Below are 25,078 nucleotides of genomic sequence, written 5' to 3' on the forward strand. Positions count from 1 at the left end.
GGGGAAAGGAGAGCAGGAGCCACCAGTGAGGCTGCAGTCCTTTATTGAGAAGGAAATCTCTTGCCAATGTGCTCATCCCTGTTCCTTGATGGCAAACCCAAGCACAGCCCGGGGTGGGACGGCGTGTCCCCGTCCTGTGGGCCATATCCCAAAGTGCCAGAGCCTCAGCAGAGCCGCGGGGAGCTGGGGACGAGGTGGGCAGAAGCGTTGGGCCGCGGTGGTGCTGGTCACAGCCTGTCATCCCCGGGGATTTCAGAGGGCCCTGGGCGCCAGGCCCGCATACAGCTCCCGCTGGCCTTTCCGGATGGGCTGTGGGAAGAGCAGAGCCCTCAGCAATCCTGCCCCGAGCCCACACGGCGCAGGGAAAAGCACAGCGGGGCAGGGGCAGCACGGCGAGCGGCGGTTCTGCTCCCACGGAAATCCCCGTGGCAGCACCAGGAACAGGGGCTCCCCCCATCACCTTTTCCCTCCGCTGCCAGGGAAACTGGGAGCTGGACTGGATGGGTAAAGGAGCTGGCTCTCAGCCCCAGCCCTGGCTGTCCCTCCCCAGGCAGCAGGGATGGGACGTTCAGGGGCTGTCCTCACCTCGTAGTCCGGGTTTGGGACAGGGGGAGGACGCTGCATCTTCTGACCTGAAACAGAGGCACAGAGAGGGGGAACCCTTGGGGATTCCTGCCGTGAGGCACCTCCAGGCTGACCCCAGGGCCAGGATCAGCTCCCGTGGATTTATTCTGAGCTCTCCAAGAGGCAATTGCTGCCTGGGAAATGGGTTCCTGCGTGCAGGAATCTTTGGCCCAGCGGCCACTCCCGTCCCTGCACAAAGGCAGCCTGTGGGAAGCAGGAGCACTGACTGGAAGCTCGAGGGGAGCAGAGGCTGTCCCGTCACACACTGGGGATGAGGATTTCCCTGGGGGCTCAGAGGATGTCTGCAGTGGCTCTCACCTCGTGGCCGGCTGTCCCCAGAGGAGCTGGCCCGTCCCTTCCTGCCTTTGCTGAAGTAATAGACCAGGATCAGCAGCCCCAGGGTGATGAGGAGGTCTGCAGCGATGATCCCTGCCACGGTCAGGGCGTCCAGCTCCTCGCAGGTGGCACACACTGTGGGATGAGGGCAGAGGGATGCTCAGAGCCAGAGCTGGGAGGGGGACACGGGAGATTCCTTCTGCCAGAAATGGGCTCTGGGGCACTTTCACTGCGCACACGGGGCGGGAATGGCCTTGGCAGCACCAAACCCCAGTGTCAGCTCCCCAAAGCTGCCCCTGGCACGTGCAGGGCGAGGGCTCTGCGCTCACCTCGGGCATTCAGGTACAGCTCACGTTGCCTGCTCCCCAAGGAACAGCTCAGGTTGACAGGAGAGCTGTCGTGGTCCCTGAAAATTAACTTCTTCTCCTCGGTGACCTCTCCTTTCCTAGAAAAGGTCCAGTCGATGCCATCGTCCTCTAAGGGACACGTGATTGTCACCGTGGTGCCGGAAATCTCCACCAGGAATTCCCCTTGGGAGGAACACACCAATGAGAAAGGAAACCAAGGGCAAAATTCAGATGTTTCTACCTGGTTTTTAGTCAGCTACAGCTTTTATATCCTGCTAAATACTAAAGATACTTAAAGATTAGCATGAAAGATTAGTATTAAAGATTAGTATTAAAGACACTAATATTTTGTTGGTAAAATTCACTTACCCCCTTCAGTTTCTTCATCTGCAAAACAGAAAAAAAAGGAGTGTTAAAAAATCGTCTCATCGTTGTCTCACTGCTTAGAAATTCTGTTGGAAATGCCCAACACTGGTAATAATTAGGGACCAATTTCTCCAATCTGTAAGATCGCTGTCAATTAATGAACAGTGAATTTTTTTCCTATCCTGCAATATTTATAAAATTCAAATCTTTCTATTTGACTCTTAGTCTTTATTTGGGATTTTTAGCATGAGAAATAATTAAGGGTGGCGGTAAAATACACTTACCCTGCTGAGCTGTGGTGCCAACTGCAAAAAAAAAAACACAAAAAGAATAAGAAACGTTAAGTTATTGAGGTTCAGATATCACACACCTTTCCTACCCCCAGGGCCTCCTTTCTGAACTCAGCCGCTTGAAAGAGATGTTTATAACCCCACGTTCACGCTGAGGGCATCAGAAATGTTCTGGTGGGGGGACAGGATGTTGTTCTGAACTTGGGAGCCATTTTTGACACAGCCTAACGCAGAATGGAAACTTGAACCATTTTCCAACCCAGCTCAGAAAAAAAAAAGAGTTGTTATTGCAAGGTGCAGACCCCGAAATTCTGCTTTATTATCATGGAGCAAACAGTGCTGGAAAACCCTGGTAAGAACCTCGGTCCTCTGCCAGAAAACTCGCTGCAGAGTTATTTCATGACGTTATTTAATGTAAAACTGTTTATCTGAGTGGGTTTTCCGCCTTGTGGGAAACAACTCGCTCCATGGAGGGCTCTGGAGGTGGAATGTTAAAGAAGGAGTTTTTAGGAGCTGTGAATCAGACTTGTGATCTCCCTTTAAGACATCTGGGTCTTTTTGCAAGAAGTCATGTAAAGAAGTGCATAAATTTGAATTCCACAGACAGCGCGCTTGGCTGGAGAGGAGAGAGAAGGTGACCTGATGCTTTTTTGACTTTGCATAGACAAATTTAAATCTGAAAAAAAAAAAAAAAAAAAGAGCAGGCCATTGACAAACCAAGATTGGTATTCGCAGCACTTTGGCAGAGCAGTTGTACTCTTAACAACTTGGAATGGAGTAAAAACGCTTAATGGTTTACCTTGGACGTCTCTCCTCATCACCGGCTCCTTTAGAGCCTTTTCGGGGGCTCTGCTCCTCACCCTGAACCACGGGGACATTCCGGCTGGGAGCCTCCACCACAGCCCCGGTACCCCACCACGCCTGAAGTTATTCACCCACCACCACCAAACGCTTTCAGTGCGCCGGTAAAAAACCAAAATGAAGAGCGTGGAACCTCAGAGCTCACACTGAACCGAGCCGCCTGGAGTTTGGGGACTCACCCGGAGTTTGGGGATTCACCTGGAGTTTGGGGACTCACCCGGAGTTTGGGGACTCACCCGGAGTTTGGGGACTCACCCGGAGTTTGGGGACTCCCCTGGAGTTTGGAGACTCACCCGGAGTGTGGGGACTCACCTGCACACAGCAGGAACCCCAGGAGGGGCAGGGACCGCTCCAGCCTCATCCTCATCTTCCTCCTCCTGCTGCTCCTGTCCACCACATCAGACAGGCATGGCTGTGGCAGGAAAGAACACGGTGGCTTTTCTTTAGAAAGAGGCCCAGGATTGGTGGTTTTTTCCCAGAATCGCCACCGACCCGAGCAGGGCTGGGGGACTCACTGTTTCCAGAGCAGCCCAGGCAGAGCCAGACACGTGAACTAAGCCCAGGTCAGGAAGTGTGGAGGCTCAAAGCGTCTTCATGGCACGTCACCGGCGGCGAGGGGTGGCTGCTGTGCTCTGCAGCAGCGCTGCAGGGCTCGGGACAGCTCCTGGAGCTGCCCTGGGAGCAGCAGGAGAGGGAAAGGAGCTGGAATCAGCTTCTCAAAGTGAGGGTTTGAGAAGTTCCGACCGCGGAAAATAGCTTCACGCAGCATCACAACGCGGTTTGGGTGGGAAGGGACCAGAAATCCCATCCAGTACCACCCCTGCCATGGCAGGGACACCTCCCACTGTCCCAGATGCTCCCAGCCCTGTCCAGCCTGGCCTTGGGCACTGCCAGGGATCCAGGGGCACCCACAGCTGCTCTGGGCACCCTGTGCCAGGGCCTGCCCACCCTGCCAGGGAACAATTCCTTCCCAAAATCCCATCTAACCCTGTCCTCTGGCAGCCTGAACCCATTCCCCCTTGTTCTATCCTCCAGCTGCAGACGAAGAGCCGCTGCCCACCTTCCCCGCAGGTCCCTTCCAGGCTCTGGCCGCTCGGAGCCAAGGCACCAGAAGCATCCCCCGGAGCTCATCCCCCGGCGGTGGGGGGCACAGAGCTGAGCCCATCGCCCCCTGCCCGTGCCCAGCCTCAGCCCCTCGCCACGGGCCCTGCCGGAGTTATCCCGGCGTTTTGGGGACCTTCTCTGCCCTGGCCCCGCTAGAGGGGGCTCCTGCCGCGGCCAGCGCCACAGCCGGGCACTGTCCCTGCAGCCGGGCACTGTCCCTCCAGCCGGGCACTGTCCCCACAGCTGGGCACTGTCCCTCCAGCCGGGCACTGTCCCCACAGCCGGGCACTGTCCCCACAGCCGGGCACTGTCCCTCCAGCCGGGCACTGTCCCCGCAGCAGGGCACTGTCCCCACAGCCGGGCACTGTCCCCACAGCTGGGCACTGTCCCACAGCCGGGCACTGTCCCACAGCCGGGCACTGTCCCTCCAGCCGGGCACTGTCCCACAGCCGGGCACTGTCCCCACAGCCGGGCACTGTCCCACAGCCGGGCACTGTCCCTGCAGCCGGGCACTGTCCCCACAGCCGGGCACTGTCCCTCCAGCCGGGCACTGTCCCCGCAGCCGGGCACTGTCCCTGCAGCCGGGCACTGTCCATCCAGCCGGGCACTGTCCCACAGCCGGGCACTGTCCATCCAGCCGGGCACTGTCCCCACAGCCGGGCACTGTCCCCACAGCCGGGCACTGTCCCTCCAGCCGGGCACTGTCCCACAGCCGGGCACTGTCCCTGCAGCCGGGCACTGTCCCGCAGCCGGGCACTGTCCCTCCAGCCGGGCACTGTCCCCACAGCTGGGCACTGTCCCCGCAGCCGGGCACTGTCCCCACAGCTGGGCACTGTCCCCGCAGCCGGGCACTGTCCCCACAGCGGGGGCTTGGGGCGCACACTGACCCCCGAGGCTCTGCCAGGGACACCCCAGGCTCTGCTGCCCGCAGGGACACAGAGGGGACGGAGCCGTGCCCCGTTTCCCTTACGGGGGCGCTCCCTTTGGCCGTCAGGGCTCTCTTTTCTTTATTTTGTGTTTCCAAGTGGCGCGTCAGAGGGTTGAGGCTCCCGGTGAGTGTGCCAGGGACGCGCTCTTCTCCTCAAAGCTGAAAAAAGCACCATGTTTCCAAAGAAGATGAAGGTTGGCAGAAGTCTGCGGGATAAAGTGGGAATAGGGGCTGTTCCCAGCCCGCCGCAGAAACAGGAGGAGGGAGTGGCAGCAAACTGGCTGCTAAACTTTAATCACAACCTGAACAAAGCCCCAGAGTGACAAATATTCACGGCGGTGAGGAAACAAAAGGAGGTGATATGTTGGAACAGTAGCTGCCTGGAAATCTGGAGAGATGGAGTAATGGAGGGCTGGCTAAGGACCAAATCATTCCGGGAAATGGAGATCCCGGTGGCCCGGGGCTGTCAGCAGGGATGTGTGAGCACCCACGGGGTTCCCTGCTCTGTTCTGGGCACAATCCAGGGAGCTGACAGCCTCAGCGCTGTTTTTTCCCTCGCCAAACCTCTGAAGGGAACCCCCCGAAACACGCAGAGCCTCGGGCGCCTCCCCTCGCACCTCTGCAAAGGAAATCACACCAGGCACAGGGAACCCGGGATCACCTCTGGTGCACCGGACACCGACACTGCCAGGGGTTTACGGCCCTCGAAGGCAAAACGATCCTCATCTGCCAGCACAGGCTCGGGTCGGTTCACACTCTCACAGCTCCCACGTGCCTCCTGCAGAATCTTTTGTGTCGCACGGAATTTCTCACCCGTGGAGCATCGCGGCACAGTTTCCCCGGCTGTGCCTAGAGCACGGCCGAGCTGGATCCGTTTCCCACTTGATTTTTCCAAGGATTTCCCCAGCACCAGGCTCCCAATCCTTGGCTGCAGCCAAGGAACCTTCAAACCATTTTAAGGCACGTTATCTGTGTTTGGTGGGAGGTTTCCATCCTCTGCATGAGGGCCCGCGCTGCGGCCGTGGGCTGTCGGGTTTGGGCCGATCTTTTGAGGATTGTTTGCAGCTCTTTTTGCCGAACAATTGGCCCTCATTCCTTCGAGTCACCTATGAACACCTCCAGGCAAATGTTCCTTTACCTCCCCCGAGAGGGGAGTGGTTTCGGCTGGCGGCTGGGAGGAGGGATGATTGCAACACAAAAGAGCAGGGCAATATGGGAGGGAGAAGAAATTAATCTCACCTCGGGAATCTCGGCGATTCCGGGCAGAAGCGAGCGGCGCTGGGCGCACCTCGGCGGGGAGCGCAGGGGGAGCGCTCACCTCCCCTCGCAGGCCGAGCTGGGGCAAGGAATCTGCCCCGTGGTGCCGGGAAGACTTTGAGAAACTCATCTTTTAGCCGGTCAGGGAGGACCCGAAGCGGATTTGTGCGTGCAGCCCCGGATTGGTGTCCCCCATGCGCGGCCGCACATGGCTGGGCGCTGCGCTCGTCCTTGGGGCGCAGCTCCGAGGTAAGGAAACCTGGCCCCGGCCGGCCTCATCTCCTTCTTCTGACCCCTGAAATCATCCCTAAGGCAGAGGCTTTCCCCCGTCCTTGCTGCGATTCTTTCCTGGCGCGGGGCTCGCTGGAAGTGGCACCAAGTGGTGGAGTTTCTTCCCCAACAGGTTTGGGCGTATTCGAGAGGAAAAACACCGATCCCGTCCCCTGATCTCCTCCTCAGCTCGGGTTACAGCGTCTTTTGCTCTCCTGCCAGGAATCTGAACTCTACTCTCAGCCTTTTCTTTTTTTTCTTTTGCCACCTTTGTTCCTAAACAGTCGGGGATTGTCCAGGAGCGTCAGATCCTTCACACAACAAAGGTTCCAGACCCGCACGAAACTCACTTGGATTTTCGGTGCTTTATATCCAAACACCTGGATTTTAAGAATACCCCGGTCCTCCTTCCCCAAATGCATCAGCACACGGGTGTAATCTGCCTTGGCAAAAAAAAAAAAAAAAAAAGTATTTCGCTCTTATTTCTCGCTTAGTTCTTTTCGAGGAGTTATAAATGAACAGACTTGGCACCGGATCCGTGTGAGAGCAACAAGTTCTCTGCCAGTGACGTTTTTCACGTGTAAATACCGTCAATGTTTTGGCATTCCTTCGAGATAATGAATTAGTTGGAAGGAAGCATTTAGTCATAAATTACTTCCAAATACATCTCCATTGTGAAGTTATATCTTACAACCCTAGATAAGCTTTTGGTTTTTTTTTTTTTTCCTTTTTTTATGGTTTGAATCATACTGAGATAAGTTAACTTCCTAACGTGACAGGATATTGATATTTTCTATTTCCTTCACCAGCAAAACACTTAATTTTTCTTATTTTTCACTTTTCATCCTCTCTTTTCCTTGCTCTGCCTCCTGCTAGTTGTCGCTTTTCCAGGAGGGCACCGAGTGAGCGACGCTCACTTATTTTTAAAGCAGCAGCCGTGGAGGATGTGGGGATGTTTCTGGGGAAAACAAATCCACATTCACCTTGAGGATTTCCTCTAGAATTCTTCGGCCTGACTGACTTTACCTGGAGCTGCCCAGCCGGGTTATAAATCCTCTAAAACTGGCTCTGGATGTGTCAGTAAGAGCAGTTCCACCGTGGTGTGCATGAGGCGGAGCAGAAAGCGCACAAAGGGAGGTTCTAGAGTGGGAAATAGCAATTTTGGGATGAGTTTCAGTCCAGTTGGAGAAGGTTTTTCTGGATTAATCTGCAGGATCACCTCCCCTCGCAATGTTTGTGGGACACTCAGGTCATCCCTGGCCAGCACAGATGAGGCTCCCAGGGAACTGAAGCTGATAAGGAGCGGTGATTAGTTCACTGCAGTGATTTTTCTCCCTCTGTTTCCCCCGCAGCGCTGTGGCTGGCGGCAGCGGTGGAGGTTCACACGGCCAAGGAGGTGGTCGCCGTGAACGGCACCAACCAGCGGCTGAAATGCACCTTTTCCAGCAGCAGCCCCGTGAGCCAGCAGCTGTCGGTGAGCTGGAACTTCCAGCCCGAGGACCTGAGCTCTCATGAGCCGGTGAGTGAGACTTTGATGCTCCTTTTCAGGGTTTTTCACCCTGCCCCAACACCCAGCTCTGGGTGAGCAGCGAGTGAGAACAGACACACCTGAAACCCGCAGGGACATTTGGGCCTTCGTCACGTGTAGTGACTAATCCGAAAACACCCTCTCGTGTTTAGTTTGGGGTGATCAAGGTCAAAATATTTGTGGTTTTACAAAGCTGGACCTGCTGACACCACAGCTGAGCCTGCCTTAGGTGACATCCCACACCTGAGAACACTTCAGGAACCTTCCAGCTCCCTTCCAAGCCAGGCCACTGGATGTTTCTGTGCTTTTTGCAGGTATTTTACTACCTGAAGGAGCCCTACAAGCCCCCCTCGGGGAGGTTTAAAGAGCGAGTCACTTGGGACGGGAACATTGAGCGTAACGACGTTTCCATCATCATCTGGAACCTGCAGCCCAGTGACAACGGCACCTTCACCTGCCAGGTGACAAACTGGCCAGATGTCTACGGCACCATCGGGGAGGTGCGGCTCCGGGTGGTGCAGAAAGGTGAGAGGCCAAGAAACACCCCCAGAGCTCGGGAGGGTTTAACAAAGTGGCTGGAAAATTAGCAGGGAAAAGGGGTCAGAAGGAAAAAGCTGCTAAACTTCAATCACAACCCGAACAAAGCCCCGGAGTGGCAAATATTCACCACAAAACAAAAGGTGGTGATATGTTGGGAGAGGAACTGCCTGGAAATCTGGGGAGATGAAGGGCTACCACGGGACCAAATCATTCCCGGGAAAATGGAGATCCCGATGTCCCGGGGCTGTCAGCAGGGCTGTGTTAGCACCCACAGGGTCCCCTGCTCTGCTCTGGGCTCTGCTCTGGGCTCGGTTCTGTTTCTGGAGGGACAGAGAGGAGCCTGAGGGAAGGTTTCATTCACAGATCCCACCCTCGTTCCTCCTGCGTGTCCCTCTGCTTCATTCCTCTGTCCCTCCCCACGCAGTGAACTTCTCAGAAATCCATTTCCTGGCCGTGGCCATCGGATCTGCCTCTGTGCTGATGGTCATCGTGGTGACAGCCGTGATCATCTGTCGGCAGCGCCGCAGGAGAGCGCGAGACAAGAGGCTGGAGGTGGCAGACACCGAGAGGTGAGGGGGGGACAGGCTCAGGGAGGGTCTCACAAGCTCTGGGCCTCTCTGAATTATTGGCCCAGACCCTTCATGGAGCATCCTCAATGCAAACCTCAGAACAATCAGTGATAATTGGCTGCGTGCAGGCAGAGCAGAGCCCCGGGATGGACAAGCTCTGGAGTCCTCCTCTGGCCCTTGTCCTTCTCAGCGGCTCCTCGCTCAGAGGACACGGCTGCTGTGGGGGTGGCGGGCAGATGACCACGCTGTCCCCTGAGCTGTGGTCACCACACGTGTGGCACCCTCACATCTCACCCTGGGTGTGACTCAGGACATCCTGCTGCTCAGCCTGACACTGATTTGGGGCTTTTTTTTCCTCTCTTTTTTTTCTCCTCTCACTTTTCTAACAGTAAAGAAAAGGAGAGCCTGAAGATGGGGGAAGAGAAGGAACCCATTCCACTGGAAGATTAAAGGTCTTTGCTGGTGTGCACAATGCAGGTACACATCCAAACCTTTTTAATGTCTCAGTGCTCCTGGGGACTCTCCAAGACATTCCCTCGGGTATTCCCCTGCTATTCACAGTCAGAACTGAGGCCACGGTCACACTTTGCTGTTGAGGATCCTTCAGAGAGGCTGAACAATCCCTGAACAATCACAGCCTCTTAAATGTGCATGAGATTTCTCCCCCCCGGTGTTGAGGAGCATTCGTAGGAAAGCCATTGTTGCTGCTTTCCATGGCATTCCTGCTTTGTAGATGAAGAGGAATGAATTACTTCCCTTTTGTCAGTTTTGAATCTGCTTTTGGGTAACTTTAACCTTTATTGTTTTAAAATTGCAACAGGAAGACTGGCGCTGTTTCCATATTCACTGTCTTTGCTTAAACGTGTCAGCATAAATTCCACCCGCAGTTTCTGAGGTCAGCACCTGCCTCTATTATTTTGGTTTTTGACAACGACCCTGAGTAATGGATGTTTGTTTTTCTTACAAACTTTCTTCTCAGGTGCTTCCAAAGCAGCTGGTGAAAGCCTGTAATTTGGGCTGTTAGAACAAAGCTGGATTACAGACGCCCCACGCTGCCGGAACCTCTGCTCAACCTGAAAGTCTCGCATGGGAAGAGGGTGACTTTACACGAGCTGTGAATTCCCTTCGGGGAAGCAAAGCACAGGAGGACCTTGCCCTGTGAACAAAGAACTTTCCTTCATCTTCTCCCCTGTTCAACCTGAGCACGGCGTCTCTGGGAGATGAAAGTGCCGAGAGTGACTGAACAGAGGGCTGGGAGGTGTCTGAGCAGACGCACTCTTGCACCTTAGAAACCACAACGTGCCTTTGTGCTGCCCTGGTTTTATTCCCTGAGAATCCTCCCTGGCATGCTGAGAAGGAAGGCTGAGCTGTGAGGTCTCAGCTGAGACCCAAAGTCCTGGGAATCCCTTTTCCTGCGTTAGATGGACAGTGTTAGAGCTGGGCAAGCTGTGCTGGTTGTTGTTAGGGATATCATTCACCAGCCAGGGTGGTTTGCACATCCACGTCTGGCAGCTTTGGGACAGTTTGGGGGTTGAGGAGAGTTTCCTGCCTGGGTTCAGCAGCTGTTCCCATTCCCCCTCTTTCCATCCCAGTGCTCCCCAAAGCTGGAACCCACGGAGCTCTAACAGTGTCCCAGAGCCCCAAACCAATCCTGTTACAGTGTTTACCCAGCCCCAAATCAAAGCCTTGCTCTGTTTGTTTGTACAATGTCTTTAATGGCTTTATAACCCGCGATGTGCCAGCCTCGCTGCCCGGCTGTCACCTGCCTGTTTTCATTGTCACTCACCTTGTTGGAAATAAAGGCCCTTGCTGAGAGCTGCCCTGGTGTGACACGGGGAAGTGACCTGGGGGCCCTGACACCTCAAATGAGCACATTTGCACTGTTTGTCCTCAGAGTCGGGTCCGTTACCCGGTGTGCAACAAACCAATCATTAAATACATCAGGGAGAGGTTAATTATTGATTATTGACTTCAGAGGAGCCCAAGTGGGTGCTCGGTGGTGTCCCACAAATCCAGCACATCCCGCTGGACTTTCCCACCGCTATTTATGCGGAATTCAGTCAGTAACTTTCCAAGTACAGCCCCTCTCTTACAATGGGTTAATAATTCCCACACAAGTTATGTCACCCCAGCCGACTTCTCCCCCTGCTCAGGGACAGGCTCTTCACCTGGCCAGGGTCTTTTGCACCTTCAGGTGTGAGTTTTGGTGTTATAACCAAGATAGTTCAGCTCTGGGATATACAAACCTTGGGTGTTGTGCCCTGTTAGCAGTGTACACACAGACACACTTCAACATCGAGATTCATTACATCCCTGAACCAGTTCCAGGGTCTCCTTGGATAAGGGATGCAGCTGCTCCCTGCTCCTCTGATTAGCTCTACTTTTCTTTTCTTTTTTTTTTTTTTTTTTTTTTTTTTTTTTTTTTTTTTTTTTTTTTTTTTTTTCTCACTGCGAGGAACTTGTTAAAATCCCGACACATTCCTCGCTTTGGGACAGCCCCCAAAAAACCAACAAAAAGCGCGGCCAGCGGGCTGGCAGCGACAGGAGCTGCTCGGGGCTTTGGGGACAATCGCGGTGGCCGCGGCGCACCTTCTCTTGTGTACCCAGGTGTGTAACCCAGGTGTACCCGGGTGTGCCCAGTTGTACCCAGGTGTACCCGGGTGTACCCGGGTGTACCCACCCAGGCGCCGCGGCCATTTCGGGGCTGCCCCGCCCTCACCTGCGCCAGGTGAGCGCCATGTTCCGGGCCTGAGGCCGGCCGGGATGGGGCGGCCAGGGGCGGAGGGCTCCGGGGGCCGCCTCCTCCTCCTGCCGCGGGGGGCTCTGCTGCTGCTCGGTAACGGGGGCTCCGGGGGGCTCCGGGGGGATAAAGGGACGGCAGCGGCGGTGCCCGCAGTGTCCCGCGTGGGAAGCGGCCCGGGAGCGCTCGGGAAGGGTGGATGGTCCCGGGGCAGCGGGAGGCTCGGGAAGGGCGGATGGTCCCGGGCAGTGAGAGGCTCGGGAAGGGTGGATGGTCCCCGGGCAGTGAGAGGCTCGGGAAGGGCGGATGGTCCCCGGCAGCGGGAGGCTCGGGAAGGGCGGATGGTCCCGGGCAGTGAGAGGCTCGGGAAAGGTGGATGGTCCCGGGGCAGCGGGAGGCTCGGGAAGGGCGGATGGTCCCGGGCAGTGAGAGGCTCGGGAAGGGTGGATGGTCCCCGGGCAGTGAGAGGCTCGGGAAGGGCGGATGGTCCCCGGCAGCGGGAGGCTCGGGAAGGGCGGATGGTCCCCGGGCAGTGAGAGGCTCGGGAAGGGCGGATGGTCCCGGGCAGTGGGAGGCTCGGGAAGGGCGGATGGTCCCGGGCAGTGGGAGGCTCGGGAAGGGCGGATGGTCCCGGGCAGTGGGAGGCTCGGGAAGGGTGGATGGTCCCCGGGCAGCGGGAGGCTCGGGAAGGGCGGATGGTCCCGGGCAGCGGGAGGCTCGGGAAGGGCGGATGGTCCCGGGCAGTGGGAGGCTCGGGAAGGGTGGATGGTCCTGGGGCAGTGGGAGGCTCGGGAAGGGTGGATGGTCCCGGGCAGTGGGAGGCTCGGGAAGGGTGGATGGTCCCGGGCAGTGGGAGGCTCGGGAAGGGTGGATGGTCCCCGGGCAGTGAGAGGCTCGGGAAGGGTGGATGGTCCCGGGGCAGCGGGAGGCTCGGGAAGGGTGGTCCCGCCGTGCTCGGTGCTCTGGCGGAGGAGGAAAGCTCGGGAAGAGCCGGCGGGAGGCTCGGACAGATTCTCCCGGAGGCTCGGGAGCGCCGCAGCATCGCGGGGCAGAAGCGGCTGCGCCCGCTGGAAACGCGAACGGAGAGAGCTCCGTGCTCTGGGGAGAGCCGTGAGCCCGTCAGGGTGAAACTGCGGCCACAAACGCAGAGCGGAGCCGCTTGGAAAAACTTCAAGCTGCTGTTTTGCAGCTCCTCAGAGACGCAGCTTGTTCCATTCCTCAGCTCTTTGTCTCCACATCTAAATATCTGTGGTGGTACTGCCCACCTTCCTCGTTTGGAGCCGCTTCCCTTCCCACGGAAAATACGTCCGGGAAGTTTCCTGCTTTCCTGCAAATTTCACTGTTAGGGAGGGAAATAATAACTGTGCTTTAGTCTTTGAATTCTGCATGGCCTGCTCGGTATTTTTGGGATAATTTTGCCCCTCGCAGTTAACAAGAAATAAATCCCTGCCTTTTGTGCCCGTCCCACCAGGTGTCTGCAATGCTCTCGCCCTGGAAATTAAGGCCAGTCCTAAAGTCCGAGCTTTCGTGGGTGAGCAAGCGCTGCTGAAATGCTCCTTCAAATCCAGCTCGCCCATCACGGAGAGCCTGCTGGTGGACTGGACATACCGGCCCCACTCTGGGGGACAGATGGAGACAGTAGGTGGAGCATGGCCAGGCCTCTGGGCGTGCTAAAAATCTGGATTTTCTCTTTGCTTTCCCCGGCTGCCGCCTCACTTTGTGGTTTGGGAGTCTCGTGGTTGCCTCCTTTTCCCCTGTAAAATTCCTTTGGGTGTTCTCTGGATGAAAAAACACTCTAGGTAAATACAAAATAGCATAATAATGTTAAAGGAGATTAATTTGGGGGTTTGTCACAAGTGCTGCATGGTGCACTGCACAGAATGACTGTAAAGATTCAGTTGGTAGCTATACTTCTCTTATATAGGAACATTTTCTTATATAGGAAATATTCTTCCTGACTTCTTAATGTGTTGTAATTCTTTATTTTTACAATGCACAATTTCTTTATTTTTGGCCAAAAAACCCCAGCCCACTCTGCTTTCTCGGATGAGTTTTTTATTGCCAAAATTCTCGCCTTTCCCTCCTTGCAGGTTTTTCATTACCAGTCCATCCCACACCCCACCACAGCGGGGAGGTTCCGAGACAGGATATCCTGGGTTGGGAACGTTGCCAACGGCGACGCTTCCATCGCTATCCACAGCCCGGAGCTCAGTGACAACGGGACCTTCATCTGCAGCGTGAAGAACCCTCCAGATGTTTATCACAACATCCCCCAGACGGAGCTGGTGGTCACAGAGCGGGGTAAGGCTCCCTGCCCGGGACTTGACCTCACTCCCCGTGACAGAGTTGCTTTGTTGGATCCTGGAATCCCGAGTGTCACGTGAGAAATGTTCCCTGGACTTCTACGCTGGAGTTCCAGCAGAGGTTACCCCAGCCCTGCCCTCTGAGCTCAGTACTTGGAGAACTCCTGAACTGATTTGAGGCAGGAAGGGCCAGGGGGAGCTGTGGTGAGAACAGGAATCAAAAGCCTCTCTTTGTTCACAAGTTCAGCCTCCGCAAATTGCGGCAGAACAAGTTAAACACCGAGGAAATGCCGGCCTAAAAATAATCTCCACATCACAAGCGCTGATTGTCAGTAATAATTTCCTCATCTGCCCTGCGTGCCAGCCCTGCCCCAAATTCCAGCTCAGCCCTGCTGATAGAACTGTGCCGTGCTCTGCCTTCCTCTGCAGCTCCCTCCAGCTCAGCCTGCCCGGGGGGACAGCAAGGGACCACAGATTTGGGGACAGGGGGACAGGAGAGCCCCGTGGGTGTGGGGACAGGAGCCCCATAGATCTGGGGACTGCAGGTTTGGGGACAGGAGCCCCAGAGGTTTGGGGACTGCAGGTTTGGGGACAGGAGCCCCAGAAGTTTGGGGACTGCAGGTTTGGTGGCAGAAACCCCACAGGTTTGGGGACAGGAGCCCCACAGATTTGGGGACTGCAGGTTTGGGGACAGGAATCCCACAGGTTTGGAGATTGCAGGTTTGGGGACAGGAGCCCCACAGGTTTGGGTACAGGACCCTGTGGATGCAGGGACAGGCTGTGTCCAGCCCTGTGTCTCACGTGGAAGGGCCACCAAGCTGTCCCTGGCTGTGGGTTTGTCCCACAGCTCAGCCGAGCCCTGTCTCACTGTGTTTCAGGCCTGGCCTTCCAGCTGACCTCAGCAACCCTGCTGTCCATCCTGGTGTTCCTGCCCTCCGTCCTCGTGGTAGTTCTGCTGCTGGTGAGGATGGGGAGGAAATTCCGGGCAGTGAAGGAGAAAGGGAAATGTGGCTACAAGAAATCCTCCATTGAGGTGTCTGATGAGTAAGTCCTGGCTCCAGGCTGGAGCCTGTATTTCCACTTTGGGGTGTGGGCACGGGCACTGGAGATGATTTCCTCACTGTGCTTCAGCATTTCAGTCAGTGGTTTGTGCCAGAGCAGCGAGCTTTGGGAAATCCCCGTGCTGGAGCACAAACCAAGGGCTGCACATCCCCTTTTCTCCCTCATTCGCGTGAGGAATGCCATGGAACTGAAGCAGTTTAGGGTCAGGCATATTTCACTTCTGTTATGAGGTTTATTTGTGCCTGAGTCAGCAGGATGTTTCACATCTGTGAGCTTTGTGTGCTGAGTTTTGGGGTGGAATCCCCATAAAAGGAAAATAAACCAAATAATGCTACCTGTGGTGGCCTGAGCAGAGATGCCAGCTACTGAAGGAGCCTTGGATTTCTGCTCAGTTCCTCACAGAATCATTTTTTAATACAGTCTTTTAATGTTTTGAGTGGCGGTGCAAGATCTGCCAGTCAAAAAGCAACTTTTGTTTTCATCTTTGTGGCATTAAGTGCCACCTTCAAAATGAGGCACCTGGCAGCTTTCAGTCCTTTTGGCTTTGCCCTGCAGACTTAAAGGCTTTTTCCCCACGACAAAAAACCCTCCAGCTCCATGTGGTACAACCAGAATTCACAGTCCAGAGGAGGTCCTGGAATGTCTGGGGGGAAAAGTCCAACCTGATCCCGTGCTTTTCCTGCAGGCCTGAGCGCACAGACAGAGCTGGCTGCGGGGGGAGGATCAAGGAGTGCTGCCTGAACTGTGTGGTAAGTGAAAGTCGGCGTTTTCACAGCGGTTTTGCCAACGCGGGTGCTCAAAGAAGGTGCCAAGAGCAGTGGGCAGAGTGTCCTGACACCTCTGGGTGTCCAAGGTGTGTCCCAAAGGCTCCCCGGAGCTCCCCAGCAGCCGGGAGGGAGAGCTGCTGGTTGTACTGGTGGGGAAGCTGTCATGAGATCCATCAAACCAATTTGTCGCTGGACTTGACGGGACTCAAAGGCGTCATTTTAAGATGACAGGTCGGGGTTGAAGTGGCAGCTGCTGCGGGGTTGGTCTGGGGCTCAGTGTGGGCAGTTTGGGGCTGGCAGTGCTGGGGAAGGCAGGCTGTCACCCCCCAGCCCTCTGGCTTTCTGCTGAGCTGGTGGACATCTTCCTCACATCTTCCTCCTTTCACCTCCTTCCCATCCCAGCAGGACATTGCTAAACCCTCGCGGTCGCTTTGTTTGTTCCTGCTTTTATTTTTTTTTGTTTGTCGTGCTCTCTGAAGTGGTGGCTGCCTTCTCATGCTGCCGCTTCCCTTCCCACCCCGGCAGCAGCTCCTGGTTGTTAATCAGCTGCTCCAGCTCCTCAGTGGGTTTGCCACCTTCTGCCCTGGTTTTGTGCGAGTCCCGTGTGCTGGCAGCCACATTCCAGAGTCATCCAAGAAGGTTTTCATTCCTTCTCAGTGTCCTCCAGGCCAGATTTACCTCAGGGACACCTTTGCCTCTCAGGCACTCAGTCAGGACGTGAGTTTAGGAGGATTTAAACACGTGTTGCTTGATTCATTCCCCTAATGCCAGTGATTTAAAAGTGGCCTAAGTGCCCAAGCCTTCAGACAGGCGTGTGCTGATGGTTCCTACCAGACACAGGATGAAAAGCAGGCAATTACGTAAGTTGGACATAAAATATTTACAGTTCTGCATTAGGCACAGGCAGCACGGAGCTGCAGCGTTGGTGAAGAGGCTTTGGAGAGGGGCAGGAAGCAGGAAATGCCCTGTGCCAAAGGCACAGCTCCCTTGGGAGGTGGAAGGGATGCTCCAGGAGATGTTCTGGGAATCAGGGAGGAAAAATGGGAAAGGATGGAGCCCCAGTTTGGTGAGGAAGTGCTGTCAGGACATGGGAGAACATAAAAGCTGAAAAATGTCCTGTCATCCTTTGGGATGAGTCAAGTTGGGATGATAAAATCCTGCTGCTTTCATGTCGAGTGCTTTGCTGTCTGATATTGGAACATTTATCTGATCAGGTCTGAACGCTGCCCTCTCACCTAAACCTGCTTTTCTGGGGTTTCTCTAATGTGCCTCTTCGTGCCTCACAGGTCACCAAACAATTAAAATCTGCAAAGGCAAGGGAAGAACTCCTCAGACTGGAAATGTCTGGGGTGTCAGTGAGATTTCCCCTGCTGAGGCGCTGGGCTGAGCTCAGAACTGCTGTGGGGACACCATCAAATGACGCTGTGGTTACAGCAACGATGGGGTTCTGCAAGTGGCTGTTTGTCAGGCTGGAAAACAATAATTTGTGCTGCTCAGGGCTGTCTCTGCAGGCTGCTGCTGCACTTTCTGCTTCATCTTTAGCTGCTGCTCCTCTTCAAACACGTTTCACATGTGGGTTGTAATGTGATGATGGTGTCTGGGAGAGGTCAGACATATTCATATTTGTATTTGTGTTTGTATTTGTATTTGTACCAGGGTTTTTGCAAGTCCTCTGGCTTGTTCAAACACAGCAGTTTTTGGGGAGCATCTATCTAGGTTCTTGCCAGAAGCCCAGCCAGGCTCAGCATTTGGCTGACCTCGTGGCTTGATTCATTTCTTCCCACATAATCTCAGTTTCTCTCCATGTTCCCCGTTCAGGACACGGATGAGGAAGATCCCTACTGATAGAAAACTGAAGATGTGGGAAAAGACTAAAACTCCAGCCCTGAAAATCATGGTTAGATCCCTCCAGAGGCTGCTGGATAACCAGTGCAGACTAAAAGGTGTGCTCTGCTCTCAGGGATAATGCTGATGGGATAATTCACTTCTATTTAAGCACCAAACGATGATTTTCTAAAAACCTTTGTAATTTAATGTGGAGAAGAAAATCTGCCCTCAGATGTGCAGGGCCTACAGAAACCTCAGTGCCGAAAGAGCCAGCGTGCCTTGGTTTTCCTGCAGATCACTTTGGTTTCTTGGTTTGCTGTTTTGGTGACATCTCTCTTCTCCTGAGCCCTGGAAATCTTTTGAATTTTTGAAGTGAAGGCTGCTCCAGCTCTCTGGACTGGTCACCTCCAGGCACTGACATGGTTTATTCTCCTTTTTCTTTTTTGGAACATACTGACTGACACCAGTTTATGAAGTGATATCTGGCATCCTCTGTCTTGGAGCGAAGAGAACCTACTGCTTATGAAGTATTTTTTTATTCAGCTGCATCACTGGTACCTCTCCTTCTACTCGTAGAAGTGAAGCACAATTCATAGAAAACGGTTTTTTGTTTTTTTTTTTTTTTTTTTTACTTTTTTGAAATAAGAAATGCAAATGGGGACTCTGTTTCTGGGGACACACAACCCCATCTACCTCAGCCATGGACTCAAGCACTGCCCAAAGGGATGTTCTGTTTGCAGTAGCTGTTTTCTTCCTCCCTTCTTCTGGGACCCCATTTAGGGAAATGATCAATTGTGCAGCATTACTTCCCCTCCATGGAGGGCATTTCCTCTTTCACCAGCCTCATCCAGCACTGATGGGCAGTGGAATTCCTTCCCTCAATCCCTGAAGAGCTGCTTTCTTTCTGTACCACTCAAAACTTCTCCTTTCACAGGCGTGCTCCAGGTTTACTGCTGCTTTTGCTGTGCAATTAATAAATTGCGTTATTCCATCCTGCGGGTCTCTTTATTTGGCTAAATACAGCTGAACTCATAAAACTGCCATCCTGAGGTGTAAAAATTGTCATCTGATGATGAGTAAATGTTTTAAGGGAGCAGATTTAACCCAAAAGGGGACAGGTAGCAGGTCCCCCCTCAGCAGCTGCAGCTTTTGGGTGTGGTGAAGCTCTCACTGAGAAGTAGGTCAGCTGTAGATCTGTGCCTCCGCAGAAATACATTTTTCTCCTGTCTACTATAAAGCAAGAAGGAGATGAAATTTAAAATGTTTATGATATTTAAAGTGTTTGTGCTCCCTGCTGACACACAACACTCCCCTGGGAAAGGCTGGGATCCTGCAGCCCGGGGGAAGTGGCTTTGCTGTTCCACTCTCAGCACTCACCCACCACACGCCTTCCCCTGGGGAAACAAAGGTTCTGTTTTTGCTGCAAAACGCTGGATTTCAGCTTTGGGCTCCTTGGCCATGGCTCTGCTGGATCCTGGGCAAATATTCCTGGTGTGAAGCTGAGCTGCCACCTGGGAGCTGGGAATGGTGCTGGGCTTTTTCATGGGAATTTCTTGGTGCATCATCAAACCCAGTGACCCTGGGATGGGGACCAGTGGGACACTGGGATGGAGAACAGCTCCTTGCTCTGGTGTTTCAAGGGAAGAAGGGTGAAAACGGATTCTCAAAGTGTCCAGGGGGGTGGCAGCAGAAGGAAACGGGTGGCTGGTGTGTGTTTGAGGAGGAAGCAGCTGCCCAGCTGTGCCAGGAGGCTGCAGGGGCCCTGGCAGCAGCAGGAGCAAGGCACAGCCACGTCACCCAGCGCTGCTGCTGCCTCACTGGGACACCATCCAGCAGTGCCAGCCCTCTAAGCAGCTCTGCTCCCCAAAAAGCAAAGCAGGAGGGAGCACAGGGTGTGTGCCAGGAGTCTCTGTGTCCCAGGCTGGTCATGGGGAGGGGTCAGGCCAGGCCCCCACACTGCCCCTGAGCCCCTGGTGCCTGTGAGCTGCCCCCTGAGGCTGCCCCATCACTCCTCTGGGGCAGAGATCCATCTGCAGCTGGTTTCCCCTCTGACATGCAAGAGAAAGAGGAACAGCAAAGGAGGATGTGCATTAGAAAGTGACCACCAGACAACCTGACAGGGAACCAAAGGCTGCCAAGAAAGGTCTCGAGGTGATTTAGCAACTAAACCAGTTGCTGGAGAGCCTTTCACACGACACAAGCTGTCTTCCTCAGGCCAACACCGGGTGAGTATTTATTGCTGTAATATTTATTTTTAGAGATTTTTTTTTCATTTGTTTTTCCTGAGAAGAGAGCCAGGGGAGCAGAAGTGCCGGTGACTCTGATGTGCCAAAAGCAGGGAAATGTGAGGGCCATGCAGTGTCTGCGCCCCATTTGGGAAAGGCCATTTGGATGTGTCAGCACTGGCACACACAGACCAGCCTGGCGAGTGGGGGCTGGCTCCAGCTGGTGCCTCACAGCACCCTGTCACTGCTGTGTGTCACAGGGGGACATCCTGCAAAACCCTGCCCAAAACCAGGGCACTAAACCCAGCAAGGACTTGCTGGCAAATAATTCCCAGAGCCCCAGGAGCTTTGGGAGGTTCTGGGTATAGAAACCTCAGCTTTCTGCAGTCAGACTGGACCGGGTTTTGAGCTGGCTGCACGGGGGTGATCCTGGGAGAGTGCAGCTCTGCAGGTTTTGGCAGTGTCCCTGGGACACTGCAGGATGCTGTGCCTGCTGCCCCGAGCTGTGCTGGCCCTGGGTTTGTAGGTCGGGTGTGCAGCAAAGTGTGTCACGGCAGAGCTGCACAGAGCACTGCAAACCACACACAGGGCTCCTGTGCTTTCAGAGGCAGATGGGAGAGAGTTCCAGACGGTTTGCTGCCACTTCTCAGCACCATTTGTTTGTGAAAGGGGCAGGGTGATGAAGGTACAAAGCTGCAGTGATTTTCTCAGCCTAGAACTGATCTAAGGATCCCCAGCAGCTGATTCTGAGCCTGGAATCCCTGTCCGAGGCTGACCTGGAGAGCCTCTCACATGCACAAAGGAGCGAAAAGAGAGAGGCCACCAAAATGCCAGAGATGATTCAGCTCCTGTCTTTCTATTTCATTTCTGCAGTATTGGAAAATAGGTGCTGGTAATGGCAGCCTCAATTCCAGCTTCGCGTGAGGGTTCTCCAGGCAGGAGAGCTGCTCTCAGTCACTATTCACCCTTAAATGAGTGGCCCCAACTGGGAATCATGGACCAGGGGCAGGGCACTGACTCCTGCCTTCCTCTGGACACTGGCTGGGGCATTCCTGTGGTGACAGCCAGTCCTTCCCTGGGCTGCAGGATAAATCTAGTGTGCAGAAAGGAGATGGCAGCTTTATTCTGAGAGATGTGGGGCAGGTCAGGCTGGATCCACACACCAGCAGAACCTCTCACCGTGTGCAGCACCCAGGGGTGAGGATTTAGATCTGGACTAGGAGGGTTTGTGTTTTAGGTTTTAGGACCAAACCTCTCTGGTTCTCCGTATTAAAAACATCTGATTGCCTTGGGAGCAGAGTGTGCACCTGCAAACATCTTAGCTCGGATGTCAGAAGCTCGACCCCTAAACCACCGGAAAAATTGACTGAGGAGAAGACACGAAGGGGGTTAGGCTGAGCCCTGTACCCCACACTCGCTCCTCCTCTCAGGCGCAGTGTGGTCTTACAAACCAGCCCTGGTCTGGACCCTCTGTGCTCTGCTGACTTCCAGCCTCAGAGGCTGGACACCAGGAGTCTTCCTCTGACCTTGAGCTGGCTGCCAGTCCTTGGTGTCCTGCCCCAGGGGACACTGGAGCATGTGTCACCTCTGCTGTTCTTTTCAGACGGAGATGAAGGTGCTGCTGAGCCTGACCCTGGTGCTGCCATGGCTGGGTAAGCTCTGAGTTTTATTTCCCCTTTGCTCCAAGAGCCGTCAGTGTCTCCCTGTGGTGAGAACCCCCTGGAGCTGCTCCTCTCCTGGGTGCCAGTCCCTCCTCTGGCCCCGCGTGTGCTGCGTGTCCCCTCCCTGCAGCCTCCCGTGTGAACAGGCTGCCAGCTGCACATCCCTGGACGTGGCCTCTGCCGAGGCTCCAAGGCTTTGAAAGAAGCCACTTCACCCACTCTAAATACAAGGGGAGTTTTCCGAGGTATTGATTTTGGCTCTGCTCGAGGCAGCAGCTCCCTTGGTCTTCTCCGCTGGCAAATATTTGTCATTTTGAGCTCCTCGGCCGGTCAAGACCAACAGAACTTGTTTGGGAAGCTGCAGCACTTTGCATTCATTATTTACAGGGTTTCAGACAAACACTTGGTGCTCGGCCAGGGCCCAGCCCTCGGTGCTTTCGGACGGGCTGAGCAGAGTGCCTTGGCCACGAGGACGAGCCTACCTGTCTGAGCAGCTCCCCGCTGAATCAGCTCCCCCAGCCCTCAGCAAAGAGCAGCCAGAGCTCAGCCTGCCCTGGCAGTGCCACTGCGGGCTCAGCCAGGTGGGGCTGAGCAGCTCCAGAGACGTTTTCTGCCCCACTCGTTTCAGAGAATTGGAGAAGAGCTTAAACCCCCTTCCTGCCACATGCTGGCACAGCGAGCTGGCAGCTGCCTCCTGTGGGTTGTTCAGCTCTGTGCTCTTTGGTGTTCCCCTGGTTTGCTTTTTTCTCTCACTGTCCAGCTTCTCTAGCAACCCCAAGCTGTGGTTATGTGGCCAGACAAGTACCAGCCCAGGTCTGGAGCCTATGAGCAAAGGGGAAGGAAGCCAAATGGGCAATGAGGGAGGAACTGAAATTCATGTGAAGCGCTTGAATTGCCCCTGGCCTGGCAGAGATGAGAGCAGCACAGGTTCTCCCAGCCAGTGACTCACAGGCACAGCCCCGCGGGAGCTGCAGGCTTTGGCTCCGAGGCGTGCAGGGCAGGGGCTGTGCTTCCCAAGTCCCCTTCGGCTGGATCACACGGCAGCGGCCCCGTGGTGTGGCGGCGGGAGGATGTGCTGCCCCACATCCCGGGCACGCCACGAGCAGGGGTCAGGCACGGGCTTGGCCTCTGCACTGCTCAGGGCCGTGAGCCCCTGGGGAGGAGACAGCGATGGGGACAGGCAGGCTGCGGCTGGCCGTGCTCCCCGGGCTCATCCTGCTGTCCCTGTCCCCGGCAGGGCTGTGCGGCAGGGCTGCCGTCGTGTTCATGCAGCCTCAGCTCCGAGCTAGGGCCGGCGACTCCGTGCTGCTGCAGTGCCTCTTCATAGACCCCGGGAGCAAGGGATGGACCCTGCTCAAAGTGGACTGGCTGCACAGGGCACGAGCTGGCGCCCAGGTGGGTCGGGACACGGTGGCAGCGGAGGGGACACGGGGTGGCAGGGCGGGGAGGGTGGGCCAGCAGCCCTGGAGAGGTGTGGGGAAGCCCACCCGCTGTCGGCTGGCCATGGAGAGAAGTTTCCACGAGAGGAAGAAGGGTCCCCGTGCTGGGGCAGGGGCCGGGGGAGCGCCGCTCTGGGCGCTGGGGTTATCCCTGAGCCTGCCGGGCTCTGTGCGGGGACAACAACCCACGGGACCGGCAGAAAAGTGCGAATTGAGAGCTCCCGAGGAGTGACAGGCACCTGACACCGCTCACCGCACGCCGCCTGTGCCCCGGCAGGAGGAGATGGTGTTTTTTTACTACAGCAACCACGGCGTCCCCGCGGGCCGCTTCAAGCAGCGGGTGCAGTGGCAGGGGGACACCTCCCGCTGGGACGGCTCCATCTGGCTGCACGACCTGCGCCTCAACGACAGCGGCACCTACGAGTGCCAGCTGCGGCTGCTGCAGAACAGCAGCGTCTTCAAGAGCCAGACGGAGCTGCTGGTCAGCGCCCCGGCATCCAGAGGTGAGACGCACCCAGGCTGAGCCCCCCGCACCCGCCGAGCGGCTCTGCGGCTCTCCCCATCGCCTGCCTCGCTGTCTCCCCGGCAGAAAGAGGAGGACCGGGTGGCGAGGATGTGGCGCCCTCCCCGCCGGACTCGGGGTTCTGGCCGGCCGTGGTGGGCTGTGGCTGCGTGGCCGTGGTGGTGGCGTTCCTGGCCGGGCTCTGCGTGAGGAAGAGGTACCAGCTCTGGGTTTAGGGGGTGAGGAAGGATCTCCCCGCAGCCCTCCCGCGCTGCTCTCGCCGGCCGAGCTCTGCGCTCTGCGCTCAGGTGCGAGGGTTCAGCTCCCCAGGTGGGGTGCAGCCTCCTGCCGCCACCTAGTGCCACCCTGCCCCGGCCGGCTGCCAAAGCTCCCGGGCCGTGCCAGCAGCAGGGATAGCCCGGGCCGGGCATGTGCAAAGGGATGTCCCGGGAGAGGGAGGAAGGGACGGGAGGGGAGGGTGATGCTTCTCGCCGGAGGTGACCCTGCTGCTGCCTCCCCTGAAGGTTTGCGACCACCACAGCCCTGGAGAGGATGGGGAACAGCAGCAGCAAGAACAAAGCAGAGGTGAGAGCTGGGGGTGGGTGTGTGGGCTCAGGGCTGGGGAGGCCGAGGGAGGGGATCCCACCCTGCCCGGCACCAGGGGCCATTTACTGGCCAGCTCCAACCACGGCTCTTGTTTCTTGCCGCCGTGACGGGGGCAGCCCCTGTGTGTTTGGGGCTGCTCAGTCCCGAACACCCTGATCTGCCCCTCGCAGGAAGCCATTTACTGCTCAGTCCCTGGAGCTGAGGTACCCAAGGCCGAGCAGGAAGCCAAGAAGAAGAGGAGAGCTGAGGACACGTACATAACCATGGTGAGGAGCTGCAGAGGCGTGGTGGGTCACCAGGGTCACCACAGCCAGGGCCTCACTCTCTGTGCCAGACCAGCATCCCGTGCCCCCTGCCCTCCCCAAGCTCACCCTGGTACCCGTGGTGGGGGAGGCTCACACCTCGTCCTTTGCCCTCTGCAGCACCCATCTCACTGCCGGGACAACGGCGTCTACGTGGAGCTGGCCAAGAGGACAATCCCGTCAGAATGGATGGCAGAGGGGACACAGGGGGATGGACGGAGCCAGGAGCCCCCCAGCAGGCCAAAGGAGGCACTGCCCCAGCCTCCAGAGCAGCAGAAATAGCTGTGCTGTGGGATGGCAGCCCCTTGTCCGGGTGTGTCCATGACACCTTTGTCCCTCGGAGGACTGAGAACTGGTGACATGTCACTGTGGTCACTGTGTGCCCTGTGCCAGGGCACTGCTGGGCCACAGGCCTCCCCAGCTGTCTGCAGGGGACCAGGGGACACCCATCCCTCCGGCCCTTACCCCCTGGACTCTGGAGAGAGTGGGCACAGCCTCAGGCTCCAGCTTTGATCTAGCCCAAGGTAAGGATCTCCAGCGGGGGAGATGCAGCAGCAGCTGTGACAGTGTTTTTCTGTAGATAATAAAACTCAGGGAGTCTTCCCTGACGGTGTCTTCATTTCA

General features: G+C 55.9%; 4 protein-coding genes across 5 annotated transcripts; 3 read left to right on the forward strand and 1 right to left on the reverse strand.

The window, feature by feature from the left end:
* Nucleotides 1-26: 26 nt before the first annotated feature.
* Nucleotides 27-3,439, reverse strand: CD3E (CD3 epsilon subunit of T-cell receptor complex). 2 transcript variants are annotated; one of them, XM_066334986.1, is made up of 8 exons: nt 3,340-3,439; nt 3,137-3,236; nt 1,958-1,978; nt 1,677-1,694; nt 1,290-1,490; nt 943-1,095; nt 586-632; nt 27-309 (listed from the first exon to the last, which is right to left on the reverse strand). In XM_066334986.1, the coding sequence occupies exons 2-8, from the start codon at nt 3,189-3,191 to the stop codon at nt 253-255; spliced, it is 552 nt and encodes a 183-aa protein (XP_066191083.1). In that variant the 5' UTR covers nt 3,192-3,236; nt 3,340-3,439; the 3' UTR covers nt 27-252. The 2 variants fall into 2 exon arrangements, with proteins under 2 accessions (XP_066191083.1, XP_066191082.1); XM_066334985.1 differs by lacking the exon at nt 3,340-3,439 and having other exon boundaries at nt 3,137-3,331.
* Nucleotides 3,440-6,222: 2,783 nt separating this feature from the next.
* MPZL2 (myelin protein zero like 2) lies at nt 6,223-10,835 on the forward strand. The gene is made up of 6 exons (XM_066334984.1): nt 6,223-6,362; nt 7,736-7,902; nt 8,226-8,436; nt 8,876-9,020; nt 9,410-9,497; nt 10,000-10,835. The coding sequence occupies exons 1-5, from the start codon at nt 6,308-6,310 to the stop codon at nt 9,468-9,470; spliced, it is 639 nt and encodes a 212-aa protein (XP_066191081.1). The 5' UTR covers nt 6,223-6,307; the 3' UTR covers nt 9,471-9,497; nt 10,000-10,835.
* A 948-nt stretch (nt 10,836-11,783) lies between these two features.
* Nucleotides 11,784-17,944, forward strand: MPZL3 (myelin protein zero like 3). Its single transcript, XM_066334644.1, has 6 exons — nt 11,784-11,856; nt 13,232-13,398; nt 13,851-14,061; nt 14,942-15,107; nt 15,811-15,874; nt 17,711-17,944. The coding sequence occupies exons 1-6, from the start codon at nt 11,784-11,786 to the stop codon at nt 17,735-17,737; spliced, it is 708 nt and encodes a 235-aa protein (XP_066190741.1). The 3' UTR covers nt 17,738-17,944.
* Nucleotides 17,945-21,407: 3,463 nt separating this feature from the next.
* Nucleotides 21,408-25,078, forward strand: LOC136371119 (myelin protein P0-like). Its single transcript, XM_066334981.1, has 7 exons — nt 21,408-21,596; nt 22,843-23,000; nt 23,322-23,547; nt 23,634-23,763; nt 24,071-24,131; nt 24,323-24,418; nt 24,575-25,078. Exons 1-7 carry the CDS (start codon nt 21,521-21,523, stop codon nt 24,734-24,736), a joined length of 909 nt encoding a protein of 302 aa, XP_066191078.1. The 5' UTR covers nt 21,408-21,520; the 3' UTR covers nt 24,737-25,078.

Source organism: Sylvia atricapilla, chromosome 23 (genome assembly GCF_009819655.1).
Source record: "Sylvia atricapilla isolate bSylAtr1 chromosome 23, bSylAtr1.pri, whole genome shotgun sequence".
In the NCBI taxonomy this organism is placed as follows: domain Eukaryota; kingdom Metazoa; phylum Chordata; class Aves; order Passeriformes; family Sylviidae; genus Sylvia; species Sylvia atricapilla.

What these genes read in the sequence shown, in the direction of transcription:
- CD3E (XM_066334986.1), bottom strand. Translation starts at nt 3,191, where the DNA reads ATGAGGATGAGGCTGGAGCGGTCCCTGCCCCTCCTGGGGTTCCTGCTG. An exon ending in TGGGGACAGCCGGCCACGAG is followed by an intron (nt 633 to 942) that starts GTGAGAGCCACT and finishes CCTCTGTTTCAG; the next exon opens with GTCAGAAGATGCAGCGTCCT. An exon ending in TCCCAAACCCGGACTACGAG is followed by an intron (nt 310 to 585) that starts GTGAGGACAGCC and finishes CTCTTCCCACAG; the next exon opens with CCCATCCGGAAAGGCCAGCG.
- MPZL2 (XM_066334984.1), top strand. Translation starts at nt 6,308, where the DNA reads ATGCGCGGCCGCACATGGCTGGGCGCTGCGCTCGTCCTTGGGGCGCAG. An exon ending in CCTTGGGGCGCAGCTCCGAG is followed by an intron (nt 6,363 to 7,735) that starts GTAAGGAAACCT and finishes TTTCCCCCGCAG; the next exon opens with CGCTGTGGCTGGCGGCAGCG. An exon ending in GAGGTGGCAGACACCGAGAG is followed by an intron (nt 9,021 to 9,409) that starts GTGAGGGGGGGA and finishes CTTTTCTAACAG; the next exon opens with TAAAGAAAAGGAGAGCCTGA.
- MPZL3 (XM_066334644.1), top strand. Translation starts at nt 11,784, where the DNA reads ATGGGGCGGCCAGGGGCGGAGGGCTCCGGGGGCCGCCTCCTCCTCCTG. An exon ending in CTGGGGGACAGATGGAGACA is followed by an intron (nt 13,399 to 13,850) that starts GTAGGTGGAGCA and finishes CCCTCCTTGCAG; the next exon opens with GTTTTTCATTACCAGTCCAT. An exon ending in AGTGCTGCCTGAACTGTGTG is followed by an intron (nt 15,875 to 17,710) that starts GTAAGTGAAAGT and finishes TTCCCCGTTCAG; the next exon opens with GACACGGATGAGGAAGATCC.
- LOC136371119 (XM_066334981.1), top strand. Translation starts at nt 21,521, where the DNA reads ATGTGTCACCTCTGCTGTTCTTTTCAGACGGAGATGAAGGTGCTGCTG. An exon ending in GGGCTCTGCGTGAGGAAGAG is followed by an intron (nt 23,764 to 24,070) that starts GTACCAGCTCTG and finishes CCTCCCCTGAAG; the next exon opens with GTTTGCGACCACCACAGCCC. An exon ending in GCAGCAAGAACAAAGCAGAG is followed by an intron (nt 24,132 to 24,322) that starts GTGAGAGCTGGG and finishes TGCCCCTCGCAG; the next exon opens with GAAGCCATTTACTGCTCAGT.